General features: G+C 65.1%; 2 protein-coding genes across 8 annotated transcripts; both read left to right on the forward strand.

Moving 5' to 3' along the window:
• Positions 1–57: 57 nt before the first annotated feature.
• PSMG3 (proteasome assembly chaperone 3) lies at positions 58–2,019 on the forward strand. 4 transcript variants are annotated; one of them, XM_060033222.1, is made up of 3 exons: positions 58–77; positions 728–965; positions 1,522–2,019. In XM_060033222.1, the coding sequence occupies exons 2-3, from the start codon at positions 750–752 to the stop codon at positions 1,672–1,674; spliced, it is 369 nt and encodes a 122-aa protein (XP_059889205.1). In that variant the 5' UTR covers positions 58–77; positions 728–749; the 3' UTR covers positions 1,675–2,019. The 4 variants fall into 4 exon arrangements, 3 of the variants coding, with proteins under 3 accessions (XP_059889205.1, XP_059889204.1, XP_059889203.1); XM_060033221.1 differs by lacking the exon at positions 58–77 and adding an exon at positions 89–115; XM_060033220.1 differs by lacking the exon at positions 58–77 and adding an exon at positions 194–531.
• Positions 2,020–10,041: 8,022 nt separating this feature from the next.
• On the forward strand, positions 10,042–17,858 carry TMEM184A (transmembrane protein 184A). 4 transcript variants are annotated; one of them, XM_060032564.1, is made up of 9 exons: positions 10,042–10,269; positions 10,821–11,108; positions 13,640–13,805; positions 14,314–14,404; positions 14,511–14,586; positions 14,696–14,787; positions 15,545–15,714; positions 16,186–16,383; positions 16,478–17,232. In XM_060032564.1, exons 2-9 carry the CDS (start codon positions 10,899–10,901, stop codon positions 16,573–16,575), a joined length of 1,101 nt encoding a protein of 366 aa, XP_059888547.1. In that variant the 5' UTR covers positions 10,042–10,269; positions 10,821–10,898; the 3' UTR covers positions 16,576–17,232. The 4 variants fall into 4 exon arrangements, with proteins under 4 accessions (XP_059888547.1, XP_059888544.1, XP_059888546.1 ...); XM_060032561.1 differs by having other exon boundaries at positions 10,047–10,269; positions 17,089–17,858; XM_060032563.1 differs by having other exon boundaries at positions 10,047–10,269; positions 10,899–11,108; positions 17,089–17,858.
• Positions 17,859–18,514: the final 656 nt, after the last annotated feature.

Below are 18,514 nucleotides of genomic sequence, written 5' to 3' on the forward strand. Positions count from 1 at the left end.
GCCTGCGGCTCGAGGGGCGGGGTTTGCCGGGGGGCGGGCCCGCATTGCCCACGTGCGTCACTTCCGGGCGTGGCGCGGTGAGTGCTGGCTGCGTGGCGGGCGGCGGGGCTGCTGGGTATCTGGCAGGGCCGGACGGGGGAGGAGGGGGTGGGCGTCCCCACGGGCCCCGGGCGGCTCCAGCCGCCCTCTGCCCTCCGCCTTGGTGGGGGGGGGGGGGGGGGTGCTGCTTCTCCCATGGGGCCGATGGTTTCCCTAAACGCAGAAAACGAAACCTCAGTGTGCGGACTAGAGGGGTGACGCGGGCGCCGCCACCCGCTCCGCCGGGTTTCTGCACCTGCGGCGCTTACTCCCCCCACCCCCACCCCCGCGCGATGGCACGACTGAGGCCCCCAAGACTCAAATGAGAGCCGTTGGGATGCGGTGGGGGTCACAGTGATGCAGGACGGCGGGGGCCGACGCGTGGGGAAGGGGAGTTCTCACCTGCCTCCTGAGGCGAAAGTGTATTTTGACATCCCGCCTGTCTGTTTATACGTATGTGTCTAGTTAAGGGATCCAGAAAGTTCCGGGCGAATGAAGCCTGTATGGATGAAGAGGCACAGGCTTTTGAATGGGCCTACTTGTGTTTCTGTTTTAATGCCCAATATTGCTTATTCTTGGAGCCTCAAGGCTACCTGCCATTGATCGATTGACTCTTTTTTTTTTTCTATCTTTTTAACGTAAACTGAAGGCGCCATCGAGCAGTCCCAGCTATGGAAGGTAAGCCATTGGTGATATCGAAAGAGAAGACTGCAGTGGTGTGTGGGGTCCCCACCCAGGTGGTCTGTACAGCCTTCAGCACTCACATCCTGGTGGTGGTGACCCAGTTCGGGAAGATGGGTACCCTGGTCTCCCTGGAACCCAGCAATGTGACCAGTGACGTCGGCAAGCCCGTGCTGACCACTAAAGTCCTTCTCGGGCAGGACGAGGTAAAGTGGTTGGGAAGGGCTCCCCGTGCCTGTAATTTGTCTGTACGGATGTGGAGCATCTGGTAGGCGAGACCTGCCTCCAGCCCAGGACAGCATTTTCCGCAGCCTCCGTGCACTTGAGGGCACCCGCCTGCCCTTGGGGGCTGCTGTTCCCGGACGAGCTGATTCTGTAACGTAGGCCTCCCCTCATTCTGACGCTGTCATAGCACGTTATGGTGGTGAGTGCCTACTCCGCTCAGGAAAGGTCGCCTGTGACATTTGACAGGGTTTCCCTCTGCAGACCCACATGGGTCCTTCCAGAGTAAAAATAGCCAGAAGAGACAGGAGCCAGAAAGCACTGAGGAGACAGATCTATGATGCTCCTTAGCAGTGTGTTTATGACTGGAGTGTCTGGAGAGTCTTGTTGAATCTGAATCGCTGTCGCGCTGGACTTACCGGGTGGTGCTTTAATGGTGGTGTGGGAAGCCCTTCTGGGTCCCTCAGGGGTACTCGGTGAAGGCAGTAAGAAGAAAACAGGTTTCTTGCAGTTAAAGTGGTCTCTCCTTGCCTTCGCCAGCCTCTCGTCCATGTCTTCGCAAAGAATCTGGTGGCGTTTGTGTCTCAGGAAGCTGGAAACAGAGCAGTCCTTCTCGCCCTAGCCGTAAAGGACAAGAGCATGGCGGGGGTGACGGCCTTGAAAGAGGAGATCCGGACGTGCCAGGTGTGGTGACCGCGGAGTAACCACCCCTGCTGTCCAGCAGGGCCACGTGGCAACTCAGACGCCCTCTCAAGGATTTGAAGACCCTCCTCAGTCAGAAGGAGTGCCTTTATCTGGTTTTGGTCCTTGAAGCTGGAAGAAACATGCACGTCTCGGGCCGACTTTGGTTTGGGGGCTGGCGTCACCTGTGGAGGGAGGACGTGGAATGTGTCCTGGGGCGTTGTAAGCGGTCCTCCCTGGGTCCACACGGTTGCACATGTTTGAGAATTGGCGGAACGAGTCATGGCCGAATTGTTGTGCAGACGAATTGTTGGGGGAAATTTTCTTTTCTTAAAAATAAATGTGTGTCCCAAAACGCCGCCCTTAACAGCGTCGCCAAACCTCAGGCGCAGCGTGCGCTCACCACGGGGGGGAGAGCCCTTCCTGCAGGTACAGTGTGCGCTCACCGCCCTTAACAACGTTACCAAACCTCAGGCACAGTGTGCGCTCACCGCCCTTAACAGCGTCGCCAAACCTCAGGCGCAGCGTGCACTCACCACGGGGGGAGAGCCCTTCCTGCAGGCACAGTGTGCGCTCACCGCCCGTAACAACGTTACCAAACCTCAGGCACAGTGTGCGCTCACCACCCGTAACAACGTTACCAAACCTCAGGCACAGTGTGCGCTCACCGCCCGTAACAACGTTACCAAACCTCAGGCACAGTGTGTGCTCACGGCGGGGAAGAGAGCCCTTCCTGCAGGCACAGTGTAGGCTCACCGCGGGGAGCCACAGCGGGGCGGAGAGCCCTTCAGGCACAGTGTACGCTCACCACGGGGAAGAGAGCCCTTCAGGCACAGTGTACGCTCACTGCGGGGCAGAGAGCCCTTCCTTCAGGCACAGTGTACGCTCACTGTGGTGAACCACAGCGGGGAAGAGAACCCTTCAGGCACACGTGTACGCTCACTGTAGTGAACCACAGCGGGGAAGAGAACCTGTTGGGTGAACACTCGGCTCCCGGCATCCGGCTCTGCTCGCACTCTCATCCTGCCCCTCTGCCCGTGACTTCTCTGAGCCTTCCGTTCCACAGACGCTGCTCGAGTTCTCACTGTGTGCTGGTACCCTAGCCTCCGGAGCCACGTCCTTGAAGGCTGGGGGCAGACGTGCGTCACCCCACGGGCACAGGGTCAGCCGGGGAGGGCCCGCGTGGGGCAGACCAGGCAGCGCCCCGCTGCCCAGGGAAGGCTCTGTAGCAAGGGGATCCTGACGCGGGAGGAGGGTGTTTCTAGCAAAGGCCAGGGGGCGGGAGAAGCACAGATTGTAGGGTGTTGGGGGCCGGCTGAACGTGAAGCCCGAGGGCTGGGGACAGGTGGCCAGGGCCTTCTGTGTTTGCTGAGCCCTTGGGACTTGATCCTGAGCTGCAAGGAGCTACTGAAGGCTTCCAAGTCAGGCTGGGTTTGCCCTTTGGAGATACCCCAAGGGTTGGTGGAAGCGCGAGGCGAGGCTTGCCTTCAGGACAGCGTGTCTGCCACAGAAGACGGCCTGTAGGTGCCCAGGCCTGGGACCCACCTGGGCTCCCTCATCCCTCCAGATGTGGTGACCTGAGCCACTGGTCGTACTAGAGACCAGACCGGTAAATCTTTGTACCGTTTGACTCTTAGTCTCATGAGAGAAGAGGGGCAGCAGGAGAGTTGAGGTGAGAGCCGGGGTCTGGAAGCGGAGACCAGCTGGGATCCTGAAACGGAGTGGGCAGCCAGGATGCCCTTCCGGGGAACACCGGGGGTGGATCCGAGTGTTTGAGATCAGAAAGGATGTTTTAATTTGGTTTTCTTGGAACCAAAAGCCTCTGGAATCCTGAGTCTGATTTTATTTATTTATTTATTTATTTTGCGGTACGCAGGCCTCTCACTGTTGTGGCCTCTCCCATGGCTCACGGGCCCAGCCGCTCCATGGCATGTGGGATCTTCCCGGACCGGGGCACGAACCCGTGTCCCCTGCATCGGCAGGCGGACTCTCAACCACTGCGCCACCAGGGAAGCCCCTGAGTCTGATTTTAGAAACCCCGGCTGAGGACAGGTGATGGGAGAGGCTGCACTGCTGGTCCAACTTGAAAAGAACTTAGTGAGTTTGTTGAAGGTGGGACGGAGGAAAGCTGTCTTCAAGGGCTCATTCCTTCAGCAGCCTCCCGGGGGGGGGACCATCAGCCTGCAGAGCTCACATCCCCTCTGGGGACAGTCGGGTGAATCCACAGGTGCACACCAGGCTCACGTGGTGACCAGGCGGCCTCAGCATCAGAAGGGCCAGGGAGTCGCACGTGGGGATCCGCCAGACTTCCCAGAGCGGGCGCTGATGCCCGAGCAGGCTCGGCACCTCGCGGGCTCCTGTGCGGGGAGCCTGAGGGGCCCAGGGCCCGACCCCCGACCGAGGGAAACAGGCAGACCCACCCCGGGAGACACAGGGCTCCTTGGTGGCCAAATCCGGCTCAGGGACTGCGGTGTAACATCTCCACAGCCTTGCACCTCCCTCCCTGCTTGCTCTCAGTCCAGTCTTTCTCCTGAGAAGATCCCACCTGGCGTCTGCACTGGGAGGGCCTGGACGGACACTAGTTTTAAAAGCCAGAAAACAGCTGACCAACTGGAGAAGAAGGGAAGGCCCTGTCCATCCACGTGTGAGGACCCCAAAGGTGACACAGTTCATAGCAGGTGTGGGGACACAGGCACTGGAGTAAAGGAGATGTGCGGGGCGTCAGCAGGTCCAGTGGGCGGGCAACCCCTGGAGAACCGGCACCTGGGCCAGGGGCAAGGGCAGGGCACTGTCCGATGACACTGGAGCACAACCGGGCCGGAGCCTCCTCGCTCAGAATCAGCCTGTAATTAGGCACACCCCTCATCTAACAATCAGATGTGTCTGTCCGTGGAAACATGCTTCTCTCGCTTGACCAGCGGGGAACCTGAACCGTGGGCCGGGCTCCAGCTTGGGGCTAAATTCAGATTTGCAGCTGTAGTTTTCTGATTTGGCCCCTAAGTGCACAACGACAGGACTGGCCCACGCTGCCTGTTGGTGAGGTCTGGGGTCAGCCCTTCATGCAGTCGTGGTAACACGTTTAATCCTCACGACGACCCCGCGAGGCCGCTGCTCTCATCTACATGTCAGATGAGGAAACTGAGGCGTGGCTGCCACCGAGCAGCGGGTCTGGGATTTCACGTGGGCGGAGAGCCTGGAGTCCACGCCGGTCACCCGTCACCCGGGCCCTCGCTGACACTCATTTTGGACCCCTTTCTCTCTGAGGCGTGGGCCAACCGCCTTGTCCACGCTGAAGGCAGACTTGCCTCGGTGCTTCTGCCTGGCTCTGATTCAGTCTCCGTGCGGGGGCCTCCTGCGAGCCAGGCCCTGGCGGTGCACACGCCACCTAGTCCTCATGACTGCCCTTAAGAGGCAGGTAGGCCGTGGAGAAAGTCGAGGCTCAGCAGGACAGGGCGGGTCGCCCAGACCCCCAGGTGATCAGTGGTGGCCCCAGGATGCAAACACACCTGAGCCCCTGTCGTTTGCACAGTCCCGCGGTTGCCCGCCCGGAACATGGTGGGGCAACTGACGTATAATTGAAACCAGGGTCCCCAGCGCCTTCCCGAGGAGCACTTACAGCTGCCCGAGGCTGTCTGGTAGCTATTACAGAATACGGGCTGAGCCCAAAGGCTTCCGTCACTGAAGCCAGTGCCTCACTGCTCTGCTCTGCCTTATAAATCAAGACACGCGACTCGTACGAAAAGGCATTTGGCCCTTGGCTTTCCTCGTTGCTCTGCTCCCAGGTGCTGTAATTCAGGAGGAGAGATACATTCTCCGGTAAAGAGGCCGAGAAAGCCGCAGTTTCCGCAGGCAGAGCCGTCGGCTTTGTGGGAATCGTTATTCCTCTAGATGGAAAGGGTGCATATGGTGCTTGCCCAGCGATCAAACTGTAATTACAACTTCCAGCAGTTTATGGCCAAACGTAAATAGTGAACGTGGGGCTGATTTGCCAGCCCCTGCGGCATGGACTGGTGGATGAGTTTCCCTTTTTCAAGGCCGTGCCCTTGGACCAACGCGGTATGATTCACCCGACACGGTTTCCTGCTGAGCTACAAGTAGAGAACCCCAAGTTCCCCTCCCTCTAGCTCCCTTTTCCTAAGTGGACATGGGCCTGTGGCTACAGTTCAGAGTCAAGGGCGGGCCAGTGGGTACCTTCGGCGGTCAAGAGAGGCCAGGAGGGCGGCCGCCCATGGTTACCAGTCTGAGCAGCTTATCCAGGGTTTGACAGAGCCCTGGATCCACCTGAACCAATTATGACAAATAACCCGCGGAATAAGGCAGTGACCGCGGGGCCCAGCTGGATAAACTGGCGTAGCGCCTTGCAGTGAAATCGGACGTCAGGAGCGGGTGCCGGGTAGCTGACGAGAGTGCCGGCCAGATGGATCAGAACGAATTCAGAGCAGGCGTGGGCATTGTCGTCGAGGCCCCGCGATCACAGCCAGAAGCAGAGGGGAGCCCCGGTCTTGTGTGGGGACTCATAAATTCCAGAAGGACTGTGGGAAGACGGGGGGCGCCGGAGCACGGGGGAGGTGGGGGAGCGAACAGGCAGGAGGGCCCTCCCCGATGTGGGGCATCAAGGGGCGAAGGGACCAGAGAAAGGAAAACGGAGCAGCGTGAACGGGGCGGGGTGGGGGGTGGACATCCCAGCTCCACGCGCGGCGGATGCTGCATCACCCTGTTTAACCCTCGTTGCACCTCTGAAGTGGGCGTGGGAGCCCCCCCACCTACACAGATGGGCCAGGGAGATGAAGCAGCCAGAGCTACACCCGGTCAGTGGTCCAGGAAAGAGCCACGCCTGGGTGTCGGAGACTCAACAGCCCGCTGGACGGTGGGGGGAGGGACGGCTGGTCCCGAACCTGGGCAGGGCATGGTGGAGGGTGTGGCCGGGCTACCTGGGCAGGTAGGGCCGGCCTGGCAGGACGGGTGGGGCGGGCAGCAGGGAGGGGTTTTCTGGGTCTGGGGCAAGGCCAGCGCTTTGCCAGTAGCAATCGTATCAGACTGACCCAGGCTGCTGTGAGGAGGGACGGCAGAGACCTGGGGGCCCGGTGGCGGGGCCGGACAACCCTGGTCGCCCCCTCAGGCCTGGAGACCTGCGACAGACCTGGGGTCTGGCCAGATGGCCAAGGGAGCCACCAGGGAGGTGAGCTGTGCGTGTGTGTGCCTGTGTGTACACGTGTGCCTGTGTGTACACGTGTGTGTGTACACGTGTGTGTGTACACGTGTGTGTGCCTGTGTGTACACGTGTGTGTACGTGTGTGTACACGTGTGTGTGCACGCACAGCCACGGGAGAGGTGTGGTGTCCAGCCTGGGGCCCCGTGCACCCCTGGAGAGAAGCGCCCACACCCTGAAATTCTGAGACTCACAGCTGCTCCATCCCCACCCCATCTCTACCCCAGAGGCCTTGCCGCCTGCCAGGCCCCAGGATGCCACCTGGTGACCAGAAAGGGTCTCAGGCCAGCCCAGCCGGGCCAGGCCCAGGTCGGCACCCCTGCCCCAGGTCCTCACGGAAGGGTGCCCCCCAGGGCTGGGGCAGCTCGCTCTGGGGCAGCGGGCAGGTACGGACAGGCCCTGGGCAGTCACAGGCTCTCCCTGGGGACCAAGGCAACAGGCCTGGGGAGGGGCTCGGCCTGGCCTGGGCAGGACGGAGGACGGGAGGCCTACGGGGTGAAGAGAGAAGCCTCCGAGGCCCCAGGTGGGTCCCGCTGGGCTGCAGGGCAGGGCTGGTCGGCCCGGCAGCCCAGAAGTAGAGGGAGACCACCCAAGTGCCCGAGGCTGGCGGGACCCCGCGCCCAGCCCCCAGCGCCAGCAGCCTGTGAGAGGAGTGGGCAAAGCCTCCCGAGTCCCCGCTCTTACCAGGGCTGACCTGCTGCACACGGCCGGCCGTCACCCGTGGAAACTGACGCTCAGAGAGGCCCACGGTTGGCCCTAAGTCACAGACACGGTGAGAGGCCAGGCCAGGGTCCCAGCCCTCGTGTCGGACCCAGGGCCCTGCTCCTGCCGGCTTTGGGGGCCCAGTGCCCTGCCCAGAGGGGCCAGCACCTTGGACACGGGGAGGCACAGCTTCCCAAATTGCCCCCAAACTAGTGCTGGAAGGACCCTCAGCCCCCCGGCCCCTGAGGCCCAGAGAAAGGGGCGGAGTGGCTCCGGGGTCCCCAGGCTGCAGAGGTGTGCTGGGGGCCTCTGCAGTCGCCCCGGCCCAGGCTGTGGTGGCATTAGCTGAGTCAGTGGCCATTGTGTGGGCCACCACCAAAGCCCAGGGCCAAATCCCATCTGCCACTCCTTGGTGGGCCGGCCTGGGGAAGGGGGCGTGTCAGGACGCCTCCCACCACCCTGTCCTCCAGCCCCGTCTCTGGAGCCCAGAGTGGGCAGCTCAGAGCTGGAAGGGCCTGGCTCAGGGAAGGCAGGAGGGGAGAGCCTGTCCCCCGTGGGAGAGAGCCGTGTGCCACCGGAAATGGCAGGCCGGCCTAGAAGGGGGGCTGGCACAGCGGGGGAGCCTGGAAGGAGGTTCGGTGCCACAATGAGGCCATTAGGTCCCTGGGGTGAAGGGCAGGCGTGGGGAGCGGGGTGTTGAGGTCTGTGACTGGCCCGAGGCTCCTCGGCCACCCCACAGCAGAGCCGGGAGCTGCCCAGGGCCCAGTCACCTGGTCACGGTAAACAGCGGTCAGAGGCGTCAGCCGCCCGCGTCTGGGCGGCAGGTCTGTCCTGCGAGAGGCTTGGTCAGCGTCCAGCCCCAGGCAGGGAAATCAGGCCAGGCCGGCCAGGCCGCCTCTCCCGAGTGGCTGCTGCCTGTGAGAGCAGCCGCCAGGGGTGGGGCCTCGTTCGGCCGGAGAGCCCCATGGGAGGCCGCAGGGTCAGCCTCTCCCCGGCCCCTCCTGGGACCGGGGTGCCAAGTCCCTTGCTCCCCCAGACCCGGTACCCGTGTCAGTCGTGCCCTCTAAGCCGGTGAAGCCCGCCTTACCCACCCCGGGGCCCTGTGGCTCCCGGCTGCGCCTGGCATGTGGCCCTGCTCGGGGTCTGGGGTCTGGGGCTAGGGGGAAGGCAAGGGGGTGCTGTCCCAGGTCTCCAGGGATTGCAGGGACCTGCATGCCATACCCCAGGCAGGGGCTGGCGGACCCTAAACTCACCTTTGCTGACGAGAAAGCAGAGGCCCAGCGAGGCGAAGGGGTGTGCCCAGGTGGCCAGAGAGCAGGGGCTGCCTCTGGAGCGACCGGGTCAGGAAGCCAGAGAAGGAAGGGGAACCCCGGGTTTATAAAATGCAGCCGAGCGGACAGCGCCGCAGGTCCGGGCGCCATGGGCACGCGGGGCTCGGGGGCGGGCGCGGGGCTCGCAGGAACTCATGTCCGCTGGAGAAGGGCCAGACCACACCGGCCAGCCCTGCCGGGCCAAGTGGGAGCCCACGCGGGACACCAGTGTCCAGGGCGTGGGCTGGGCAAGGCGCGGGGTTCCCGACGCGCCTGTGGAAGTTGAAGAGGTGAAGAGAGAGAGGAGGTGACACCCGAGACGGCAGGAGGAGAGTCGGCACCGGAGGAGGCCGTGAGGGGAGCCGGGCCAGGTCGTGAGGGGAGCCGGGCCAGGTCCCGGGCTCTACCTGAGTCAGGATGGGGGCCTCAGGGCGAGTCTGGGGGACCCCCTGGGGGGCAGTGTGGGCGGAGGGGTGGGGGAACGGGGTGGTGTGTCCGAGGGGCTGGCAGCCTCCCCCCGGACCCTCCTGTACCCTTGGGGGACCCTGGACACGTGGGAGTCCCTGACTCCCACCCCTTGACCCCACGATCCAGGGCCGCAGGGAGGGTCAGGCGGCACCAAGGATGGGACCGTGTGGGCACTTAGTCCCCAGGGTGGTAGACGGCTGAGGCCCCCCACCCTGCCGGCGCCTCCAAGGGCCCAGGGGGGTGAGCCCTTCCCACTGGCCCAGGGCTGACCACAGGGCAGGCCCAGTGGCCTGTCTGTGACTCAGCCACACCCCCTCCTCCCCTCCCCCCACCCCCTGGCAGAGAAAACCAGCAATGCTTCCAAGGCACCTCCCGGGGCCAGGGGCCTTTCTAGCCGAGGGGAAATTCTCATAATAAATGTACCCGTTTCAGAGGGGCACTTAATATACCCTCGATGTCATGCCACCTCTCTTTCCTTCCAGAACTTTCATCACCCCAGCTGGAAGCCCGTACCCATTGCGCACACAGACCCCTCCCCCAGCTCAGGCCCGGGCAGCAGCTGCCTGGCCTTCTGGCGCAGGCAGGTGAGGGCACCTGGCGCAGGCGGGTTCCTGGGAGCCAGCTGCCTTGAGCAAACAGCCGGGGGAGGGATAGAGTGTCAAAGGGGGAGGGGACAGCCCTCCACTCCTCCCCTCCGCCCAGCACCTCCCCGCAGCCGGAGGCTCGGAGGCTCGGGTGGGCCGCCGGGAGTGGAGTGCCGGCCGCCTGTCCCCAGGCCTGGCCCAGCCTCCGGAAGGCAGCCTGGTCCCAGCCCCGCGGGGGCCGCCCGTGGGGGCCATGTGGCCACACAAATGACCAGCCAGGCTTCCCTGGAGGCCGGGCCTCCCAGGACTGGCCCAGGAGCTTCCTGCCTGAGAGGTAGGTGCCGGACCCTGTGACCAGGTCTGGAGGGAGGGGGGAGGCGCCCGGCACCCCGGTGGGTTACGAGCAGCTGAGGAACAGGGCGCCCAGGGCTAGCAAGCGGGCTTGGGGTGGCCGGGGGCCCTGGCCGAGCTGGGCACCAGACGCTCGGGCAGGCCCTGTGGGTGCAGGGCGCCTCCCCACCCCGTCTGGCCTGCTTCCCGGACTCCACCCCTGGTAGGCAGGGCACCAGGGGCCCCCCGACTTTCTCAGATGTCTTTGGCCCCTGAAAAGCAGGCTCCCCACAAGCCCGGGACACCAGAGGTGGGGACCGATCGCCCCGGGACACAGTCAGGCAGCTGGTGTCTGCACCCAGGTGGCTGACCCCAGGGAAGAGGGCGCCCAGGCCCGGGCCTTGGACCTGGGTCTCTGCACACAGAGGGCTGCCCAGAGCCCAGGCACGAGGGCAGGAGGGTCGGACCGGAACTCCCCCGGGAGGGACGGTGGCCGAGCCCAGCATGCCCGCTCAGCACAGCCTCGCCGTCCCTGCCCACTCTCTCCCCCCACAGGCACCGGGGCTGCTTCCGGCGTCTGCGGGCACCTTCGCCCTCCCTCCTCCCCGTCTGTGTCCTCCCTCGCCTCTGCAGATGACTAATGCCTCAGGGCTCCTGGGAGACCCCCTGATGTGGGCAACCGGGCCGCAGTCCAGCCCCCCGCTGGCCGTGCCCACCGGGCTGCAGGTGGACCGCGTGGGGAACAGCTCCCAGGGCGCCTCCCAGCTCTTCCTCACCACGGCGCTGGCCCGCGGCATCTCGGGCGTCTTTGTGTGGACCGCCCTGGTGCTCACCGGCCACCAGGTGAGCCCTCCCCTGCGCGCTCCCTTGGGAACCACTCTCCGTGAGCCACAGCTCAGCCTGGCCCTGGCCGGCCCTACTGGGGCTGTGGGTCCACGAGCGCAATGGCCTGGGTGCAGACCTCGGAGGCCTTCGGGCCAGAGGGGCAGCGCCCAGGGGCTCGCGGAGGCAGCATCGGGCCAGGGGAGGGGGCAGGGGAGGGAGAGATCTGGGCCCGAAGGTGGGCGGCCTCTTCCAGGCAGAGGGAAGAGCTCCAGCCAGGTGCCGGGCCCTTCCCCCGGGGCATTTCGTCGGCCCCTCAGCCTGGTCACTGAGGTCAGCAGTACTGTCCCCTTTCACGGATGAGAAGACTGAGGCTGGGAGAGGCCGGGGTCTTTCCTAGGCTCACGTAGCCCGGAGCAGAAAGGTCCTTCCCCTCCAGAGGTGCGGCATCCCCGGGAAAGCTGGTGAGGCTGGGACGTGGCTCTGTAAGGAGTGAGACCAGGCTCTGGGGGTGGAAGCAGGGTCAGAGCTTGGCTGGAGGGGCCCAGAGCTGGGGAGATGCAGCGGTGCCAGGCCTGGCAGCGAGAGCCAGGGGGCGGGTGACAGGAGGTGGCGCCCGAGTGCAGGGCTGGGCAGAGGGGTCCCGAGCATCTCAGGCAGCGGAGGGTCTCGGGAGCCCAGGACTGCGCCAGAGAGACACGAGCAGAGCTGGGAGGGAGAGGGCTGCCTGGGCTGGAGGCACCCGGGGCCTGTAGGAGGGGCCTCTGGCATCATGTGGGAGTTTGGCTTTCACCCGGGGGTGCTGGAGCCAGGGGAGGCTGTCGTTGCGGGGAGCTGAGAGCAGAGCTGCTGGCATGACTTGGCTGGCATTGTCATAGGGACTGGGTTGGAGGGGTGAGCCAGGAGACTGGCTGGCAGGGAAGCAGGTGGCCAGAGGCCTCCGAGGCAGGGCGGTACCCTCTCAGTGAGAGCTGCCTGCTGTGTGGTGCGTGTCCAGGTGTGGCCTCAAATAACCAGAATATAAGGGGGACACGGCAAATGTATTAGTGGGCCGGGTGCAGCTGAGAGCAGCCGGAAGAGGTTGGGGCCATCGGGGAGGCCTTCCTGGAGGAGGCAGCATTTGCCCTGAGTCTTACCAAGCTGCCCTGGAGCATCTGGACAGGTAGACCGGACAGGAGGGTGGTGCATTTGCCTCTGCAGGGAAGCCATGCCTTCCTCCCTGGTGGCAGAATGGCTTTAGGTCTGGTGTCGGCTGTGATTTGTGGGACAAGGAGCAGTAAGGGGGATGGGCACCCGACGCCCTGGGTCCGGGCCAGTTCCAGCCACAGTCTGGGCCTTGGCTTGGTCCTCTGTCTCCTGCCCTGACCTTTTGTAATCCTGGGTGCCAGCTGGGCACGTGTGTTTGGAGCCCAGCGTCCTGGGGCCCCACGGCCTGGACAGTGCTGATGGAGACCCCATGGGTGGTACTTCCCAGGCCCCACCCTCCTCCCCGCCCCCACCCGCACTCCCATGGAGGAGTCCCACCCTCCCCACCCATCCAGAGCTCAATGGGACAGAGAGACTGGACCCTCACTTTAAAGACGGGGAACCAAGGACAGAGAGAACAGCGGCTTGCCAAGGCCCTCAGCCAGGCAGTGCCAGCCCAGGAGCAGAAGTCCATCTCCTGATAGCCGCTCAGGCTGTGCCCTCCCGCCGCACCAGCTGGGGAGGGAGTGGCTGATAAGGAGCCTGACTGACGCCAGGCTGCCCCCGCCACTCCCCGTGCTGGGCCCTGAGAAGCTGGGTCTCTGCACACAGCCTGCCCTCTGCCTGCCCTCTCTCCACCTCCTCTCATGGCACCTCTTCCGGGAAGCCTCCCAGAGTTGCTTGGGACTACAGCCAGCTACCTGTTTGCCTGGCTCCCTGGGGCCTCTTCCTTCCAAAGACCCTGTCACTGTTTTTTTTTGTCCTCGTAGAAAATGTGGACCATCTAAGAAGGTATACAGATGAACATGAGAACCACCCACCTTTTCCTTTTGTCCAGGGATGTCTTTCCCTTCATTTTTACCCTGCTTTTTCACACACCTGGGTCCTGCTCAGGTTGTCATCCTGATGTGACCGATTGCATTCTGTCGGAGCGTCTCCCCACGCTGGCGACTCGGGGCTGCAGTCTGCGCGGCTGCATCTCGGTCACGGGCCCCACCGCCGCGCTCAGCCTCGTGTGCGTCCCTACCGTGAACGTCCTTGAACGCAAATCCTACTTTTGTTTCTGAATAAATCTGTTTCGTGGGATAAATCCCTAGAAAGGGTCCAAGGGTATCAGCCCTTTGAATGCCTCCGTGTCAAAATGCCAAACTGCTCCCCAGACCAGTCATGCCCACGAGGGGGCCGTGACTGCCGCCCATGCCCCGCCCCCGGGGAAATGCTCGTTGAATGAATGAATGAATGGGCGCGTGAGTGAATGCACGTTCCCAGCGCAGAGTCCGCTAAGGGCAGGGCCCAGGGAGGTCCGCCTTGCTTCCTCCCGCGTGGCGGCGGGGGGCCGTGTCCCCAGGCCTGCCTTGCCCCCCCAGATCTACCTGCACCTGCGCTCCTACACCGTCCCCGACGAGCAGCGCTACATCATCCGCCTGCTCTTCATCGTCCCCATCTACGCCTTCGACTCCTGGCTCAGCCTTCTCCTCCTGGGGGGCCACCAGCACTACGTCTACTTTGACTCCGTGCGGGATTGCTACGAAGGTGAGCACAGCTAGCTCCCCGGGCCCCAGAGTGGCCCCAAGCTGGGCTGGCAGGGGGAGCCGAGTGAGGGGCTCCCAGGCGCCTGCACTCCCCCCGCCTGCCCCGGGGCGCCCCGCCCTCCAGGCCTGAGTCTGGCTTAGCGAGGCCCCTGCAGGACAGTCGGGATTAGTGGTGCTCACGATACAAGACTCCCAGGCTCCCAAGCGGGGGGCGAGACTGCAGCTGGGCCTGCCCAGAGCCTGGGGGTGGAATGGAACGGGCCCTAGATGGGGTGGGGGGCGTCAGAGCTGCCGTGACTGCTGCAGGCCCCACCCCCGCCAGGGATGGCATGTGGTCCCAGAACCCGGCCGGGAGCCCCCGTGAGGAGTGCGTCCTGCTGCGCGAGCTGAACCCCAGCTGTCTTCTGGGCAATGGGCGCCAAGGAGTTCTGAGCGGCCAGGGAGCCTTCGTGCAGGCCGGGTGCCCTCGTGGACCGCCCGGGCTCACTGCCGACACCCCTGTCCTGCAGCCTTTGTCATTTACAGCTTCCTGAGCCTCTGTTTCCAGTACCTGGGGGGTGAGAGTGGCATCATGGCTGAGATTCGGGGAAAACCCATCCGGTGAGCATCTCCCCAGAGCCCGCCGGGCACCCCTACGCCCCGGGTGGGCAGCCAGGCCAGTCTGGGGTGTGTCCTCGGACACACCTCAGGGACTCCCTCACCCCAGGCCCAGCTGCTTCTACGGCACCTGCTGCCTTCGGGGCATGTCCTACTCCATCGGGTTTCTGCGCTTCTGTAAGCAGGTGAGTGCCCGGCCCTTCCCAGCCGCCCCCTGACCGCCCCTGACCGCCCAGTGTGCTGGGGGGTCCTCGGCCCCTCCCCCATCCCCTCACTCTCCTCCCCCACCCGCAGGCCACACTGCAGTTCTGCATTGTGAAGCCCATCATGGCCTTGGTCACCATCATCCTGCAGGCGTTCGGCAAATACCACGACGGGGACTTCAAGTGAGACCAGGCTGGCGCGCGGGCAGGGAGGGGTGGGCGGGCCGGGCCTGGGGGGCACAGGGGAGGTAGGCAGGGCTCAGCAGAGGGCTCAGCAGGGGCCAAATCCCCTCCCCCTCCTCCTCCTGGGAAAGGGCCGGGGGCAAGGCCGTGGCAAACAGACCCTTGTCACAGACATGCCCTGGGGACTCCGGGGCTTCGCGGCCCAGGCAGCGATGGGCTCCTTCCCCGGCGCTACCCCGCAGCAGGGCCACTGGAGGGCGAGCGTGGGTTTAAGGGCGCTCGGGCCCAGAGAGCCAAGCTCTGCGCTGGCCCGTGCCCCTGCCCTGGGTCCACACGAACTCCTCACGCGCACGCGCACGCACCCTCACACACGTGCACATGTGCCGACACACGTGCTCTCACATGGGAACACACAATGAGCATGCGCACACGCTCGTACTGCTGACATGCACACGAAGCGCCCACGCACGATGGTGGGTCCACGACGTGGGGGCCGTTCCCGTGCCTGGGAGGGTAGAGGGGGGAGGGGCAGCAGGGCTCTTGCCTGGAAGGGGGCAGGACCTGGAGACGACTCCCTGCAACCAGCTCCTCTGCCGCTCCCCTAGGGTGCCATCTGCAGGCCCTGGAGGGAGGGTCCAGGTCTGAGCCACTGCCGGTGCCCAGGCTGGGGGCCCAGGCCAATGGCGCAGCTGGCAGGGTGAGGAGGGCATGGGGGCGCGGGCCCACCCTCACCACCGGCCCCGGCTCTGGCCCCCAGCATCCACAGCGGTTACCTCTACGTCACCCTCATCTACAACGCCTCCGTGAGCCTGGCCCTCTACGCCCTGTTCCTCTTCTACTTCGCCACCAGGGAGCTCCTGCGGCCCTTTGAGCCTGTCCTCAAGTTCCTCACCATCAAGGCCGTCATCTTCCTCTCTTTCTGGCAGGGTGGGTGGGGCTCCTGAGGCAGGGGCTGGAGCCCAGAGAGATGCCCCAGCTGTAGCCGGCTCAGCAGGCGGCCCTCTCAGTGGGAGGCCACCAAGCCCCCGGCACGGGGGAGATGGTGGGCTCCCCACCCGGCAGGTCTGGCCCAATGTGTGGGGGAGAGGCCATGCGGGGGCGGTGGAGCCTTGTCCTCAGCGGGCCCTGGGCCAGGCTCTGGGCACCGCCAGACCCCACTTCTCAGGGGACGGTGAGGGGTGGGGCCAGGGAGAGGTCAGGACAGGCGCTCGGGGAGTTCTTGGACGTCCGCTGTGCCAAGGCCCCGGCTTTGGAGGCTCCCAGCCCCTCTGGACCTCAGACCCGGCAGACCGCCGCCAAGCCCATGAGGCCGGCCTCAGGGGGACTCCTGGCTGGGGGCGGCTGCAGTCCAGTCTCCTGTCCGGGGCAGGCACCTGAGTGGCCATCACCGTCCCCCAGGGATGCTGCTGGCCATCCTGGAGCGGTGTGGGGTCATCCCTGAGGCCCAGATCATCGATGGGAGCAGTGTGCGGGCCGGCACGGTAGCCGCCGGCTACCAGAACCTCATCATCTGTATCGAGATGCTCTTTGCCTCCATCGCCCTGCGCTACGCCTTCACCTGCCAGGTGTACTCGGAGAAGAAGGAGCGCTCGCCAGGTAGCCGGGGCCCCGCCAGCCCCGGGCCCCCCAGCGCCATGTCTCTGTCCCCCGTCTTGCCCACGGGCCCTGGGAATGTCGACTTGATGTGCAGGGAGATGGCCCCATGGAGGACCCAAGCTCCAGACAGGTGCCTCACCGGCACGTGGTCCAGGGGAAGAGCCCAGGCAGGCCGGCGAGCAGGCGGGCTGAACACTGAGTGAGATGGGCTGGACCTGATGTTTGGGCCCCCAAGGGTCCCTCGGTGATAGGGGGTTGGCGCAGCGCCTGAGCCTGGGCGCTCCGGCAACCATACCCAGGTACCTGGACCAGCCTGACCAGAGAGGCCAAGGGCTGGCTGGTGCTGGTGTCCCTAAAGAATGGCCCGTTTGGGTAGGGGTGGCCTGAGCCTGGACCGCTCAGCCTGGAGTGGCCGAGGGTGTGAAGGGTTCACACCAGGGCAGAGAGAGGATGGGGGCCAGCTCACGGCGGTCTCTCTCTGCCGCCTCTGGCAGGGGGTCTGGGCTGGGGTGGAGAAGTTGGGCTGGGATTCTGGGTCCTAGGAGTCACCCTCTGCTGGCCGAAGCCAGGGCCTGGAGATGCAGGAGCCCTGGCCCAGGCAGCCCCGAGGCTGGTGGGGAACAGGTCAGGTCCTGGGGTCCGGGTGCACGGGGGAAGATGATGGGGCGCAGGGAGCACCCCAGCCCACCCGCTGCCTGTCGCCAGCCCCCACGGCACCCATGCAGAGCATCTCCAGAGGCCTCAAGGAGGCCGTGAGCCCGCAGGACACCGTGCAGGACGCCATCCACAACTTCTCGCCCGCCTACCAGCAGTACACGCAGCAGGCCACACACGAGGCCCCGGGACCCGGCCAGGGCAGGGACCCCTTGCCCAGCACCCACCCTGGCACAGATGTCGGCTCCAGCAGGGGCAGGAAGAGCCGCAACATGGAGAAGAGGATGCTGATCCCCGCGGAGGAGCTGTAGGGGCCCCGGGGTCAGCAGCCGCCTCCAGGCCGCTGGGAAAGGACAGGGCCCCTCACCCACCGACCGTCTTGCCAAAGGTCAGGCCTCTCCTAGCAGCCTCCTGCTAGGCCCGTGGAGCCCACTGCCCATCCCACCTCTGGCCAGTGGAGCAGGTCGCTTGGTAGCCCTGCCAGGCGCCCCGGGGCCGCACCATCGCCTGGTGGGCCCTCGGCCTCAGAAGAGGGCACCTGAGCCTACCTGACAAGCCCAGGGACCTGCCGGGCTCACCTGGCCATCGGTTCGGGTGGCCTCCCTGGATGGACAGCTCCCGGGCAGGGCCGGGCACCCCGGAGCTGCGGGCCTTACAGGCAGGAGGGCTCCACACTGAGCGCAGGAGGCGGGGTGGCCCCGTGGAGGAAGGGCCGGTGTGGCTGCTGGGCGTCTGGGAGGGGCTGGGGCCACGGGTGGAGGGCTCCGGCTTCCCGGTGAACTGCACTTATTTATGCATAAACAGCCTGGGTTTTCTAGTGACTCTAGTGGCCTGTGTTCCTGCAGGGTCAGTGCTCTAATGAATGGACCACAGTGAGGCGGACAGATGAGACCCATCGTGCGAAGTCTGGGTGCAGCGGGGAGGGTCCCCGTCCACTCTGGGGCTGCGGGCCACAGTAGCAGCTCAGAGCAGGCAGGCAACGAGCTCAGACTAGAGCCGGGATGGCCTGCCCCGCCGTGCGCACGGCTGTGCGGTCCGGAGCCTTGGCTTCCCCAGTTCAAGGCCCCGTGCCAGCCCTGCTCGAGGAGGGGGCTGGTGCCCGGGGGGCCTGGGGCCCAGGAGGCGGAACAGGACGGGGGAGTGAGGGTGGGCCCTGGACGCCGGGCCCCGCGTGGGGAGGGGCGGCAGCGGGTTGTGAGCCTTGGTCCGTCCAGTGTGTCTGGGGCGCTCAGTAGGGTGAGGCGGGAGCCGGGGAAAGGTGCCGGGGTGGTGCGCCCGCGGGCAGGCGTGCAGAGCTGGCAGCGCTGCAGCAGGAAGGCCTGGGCACCACCCAGCCACGACCTCCCACACCTCCCGGCCGCCGGCTCCCACGTCACCCAGGGAGAGAGGGAAAGGCACCGAGGGTCTCAGAGAGACTGAGCAGGGCAGGAACCAGCGTACGGTTTCCAGGGCAGAGTGGGGTCACCCCTGTCCCCCT

This window comes from Delphinus delphis, chromosome 15 (assembly GCF_949987515.2).
Source record: "Delphinus delphis chromosome 15, mDelDel1.2, whole genome shotgun sequence".
NCBI lineage: Eukaryota > Metazoa > Chordata > Mammalia > Artiodactyla > Delphinidae > Delphinus > Delphinus delphis.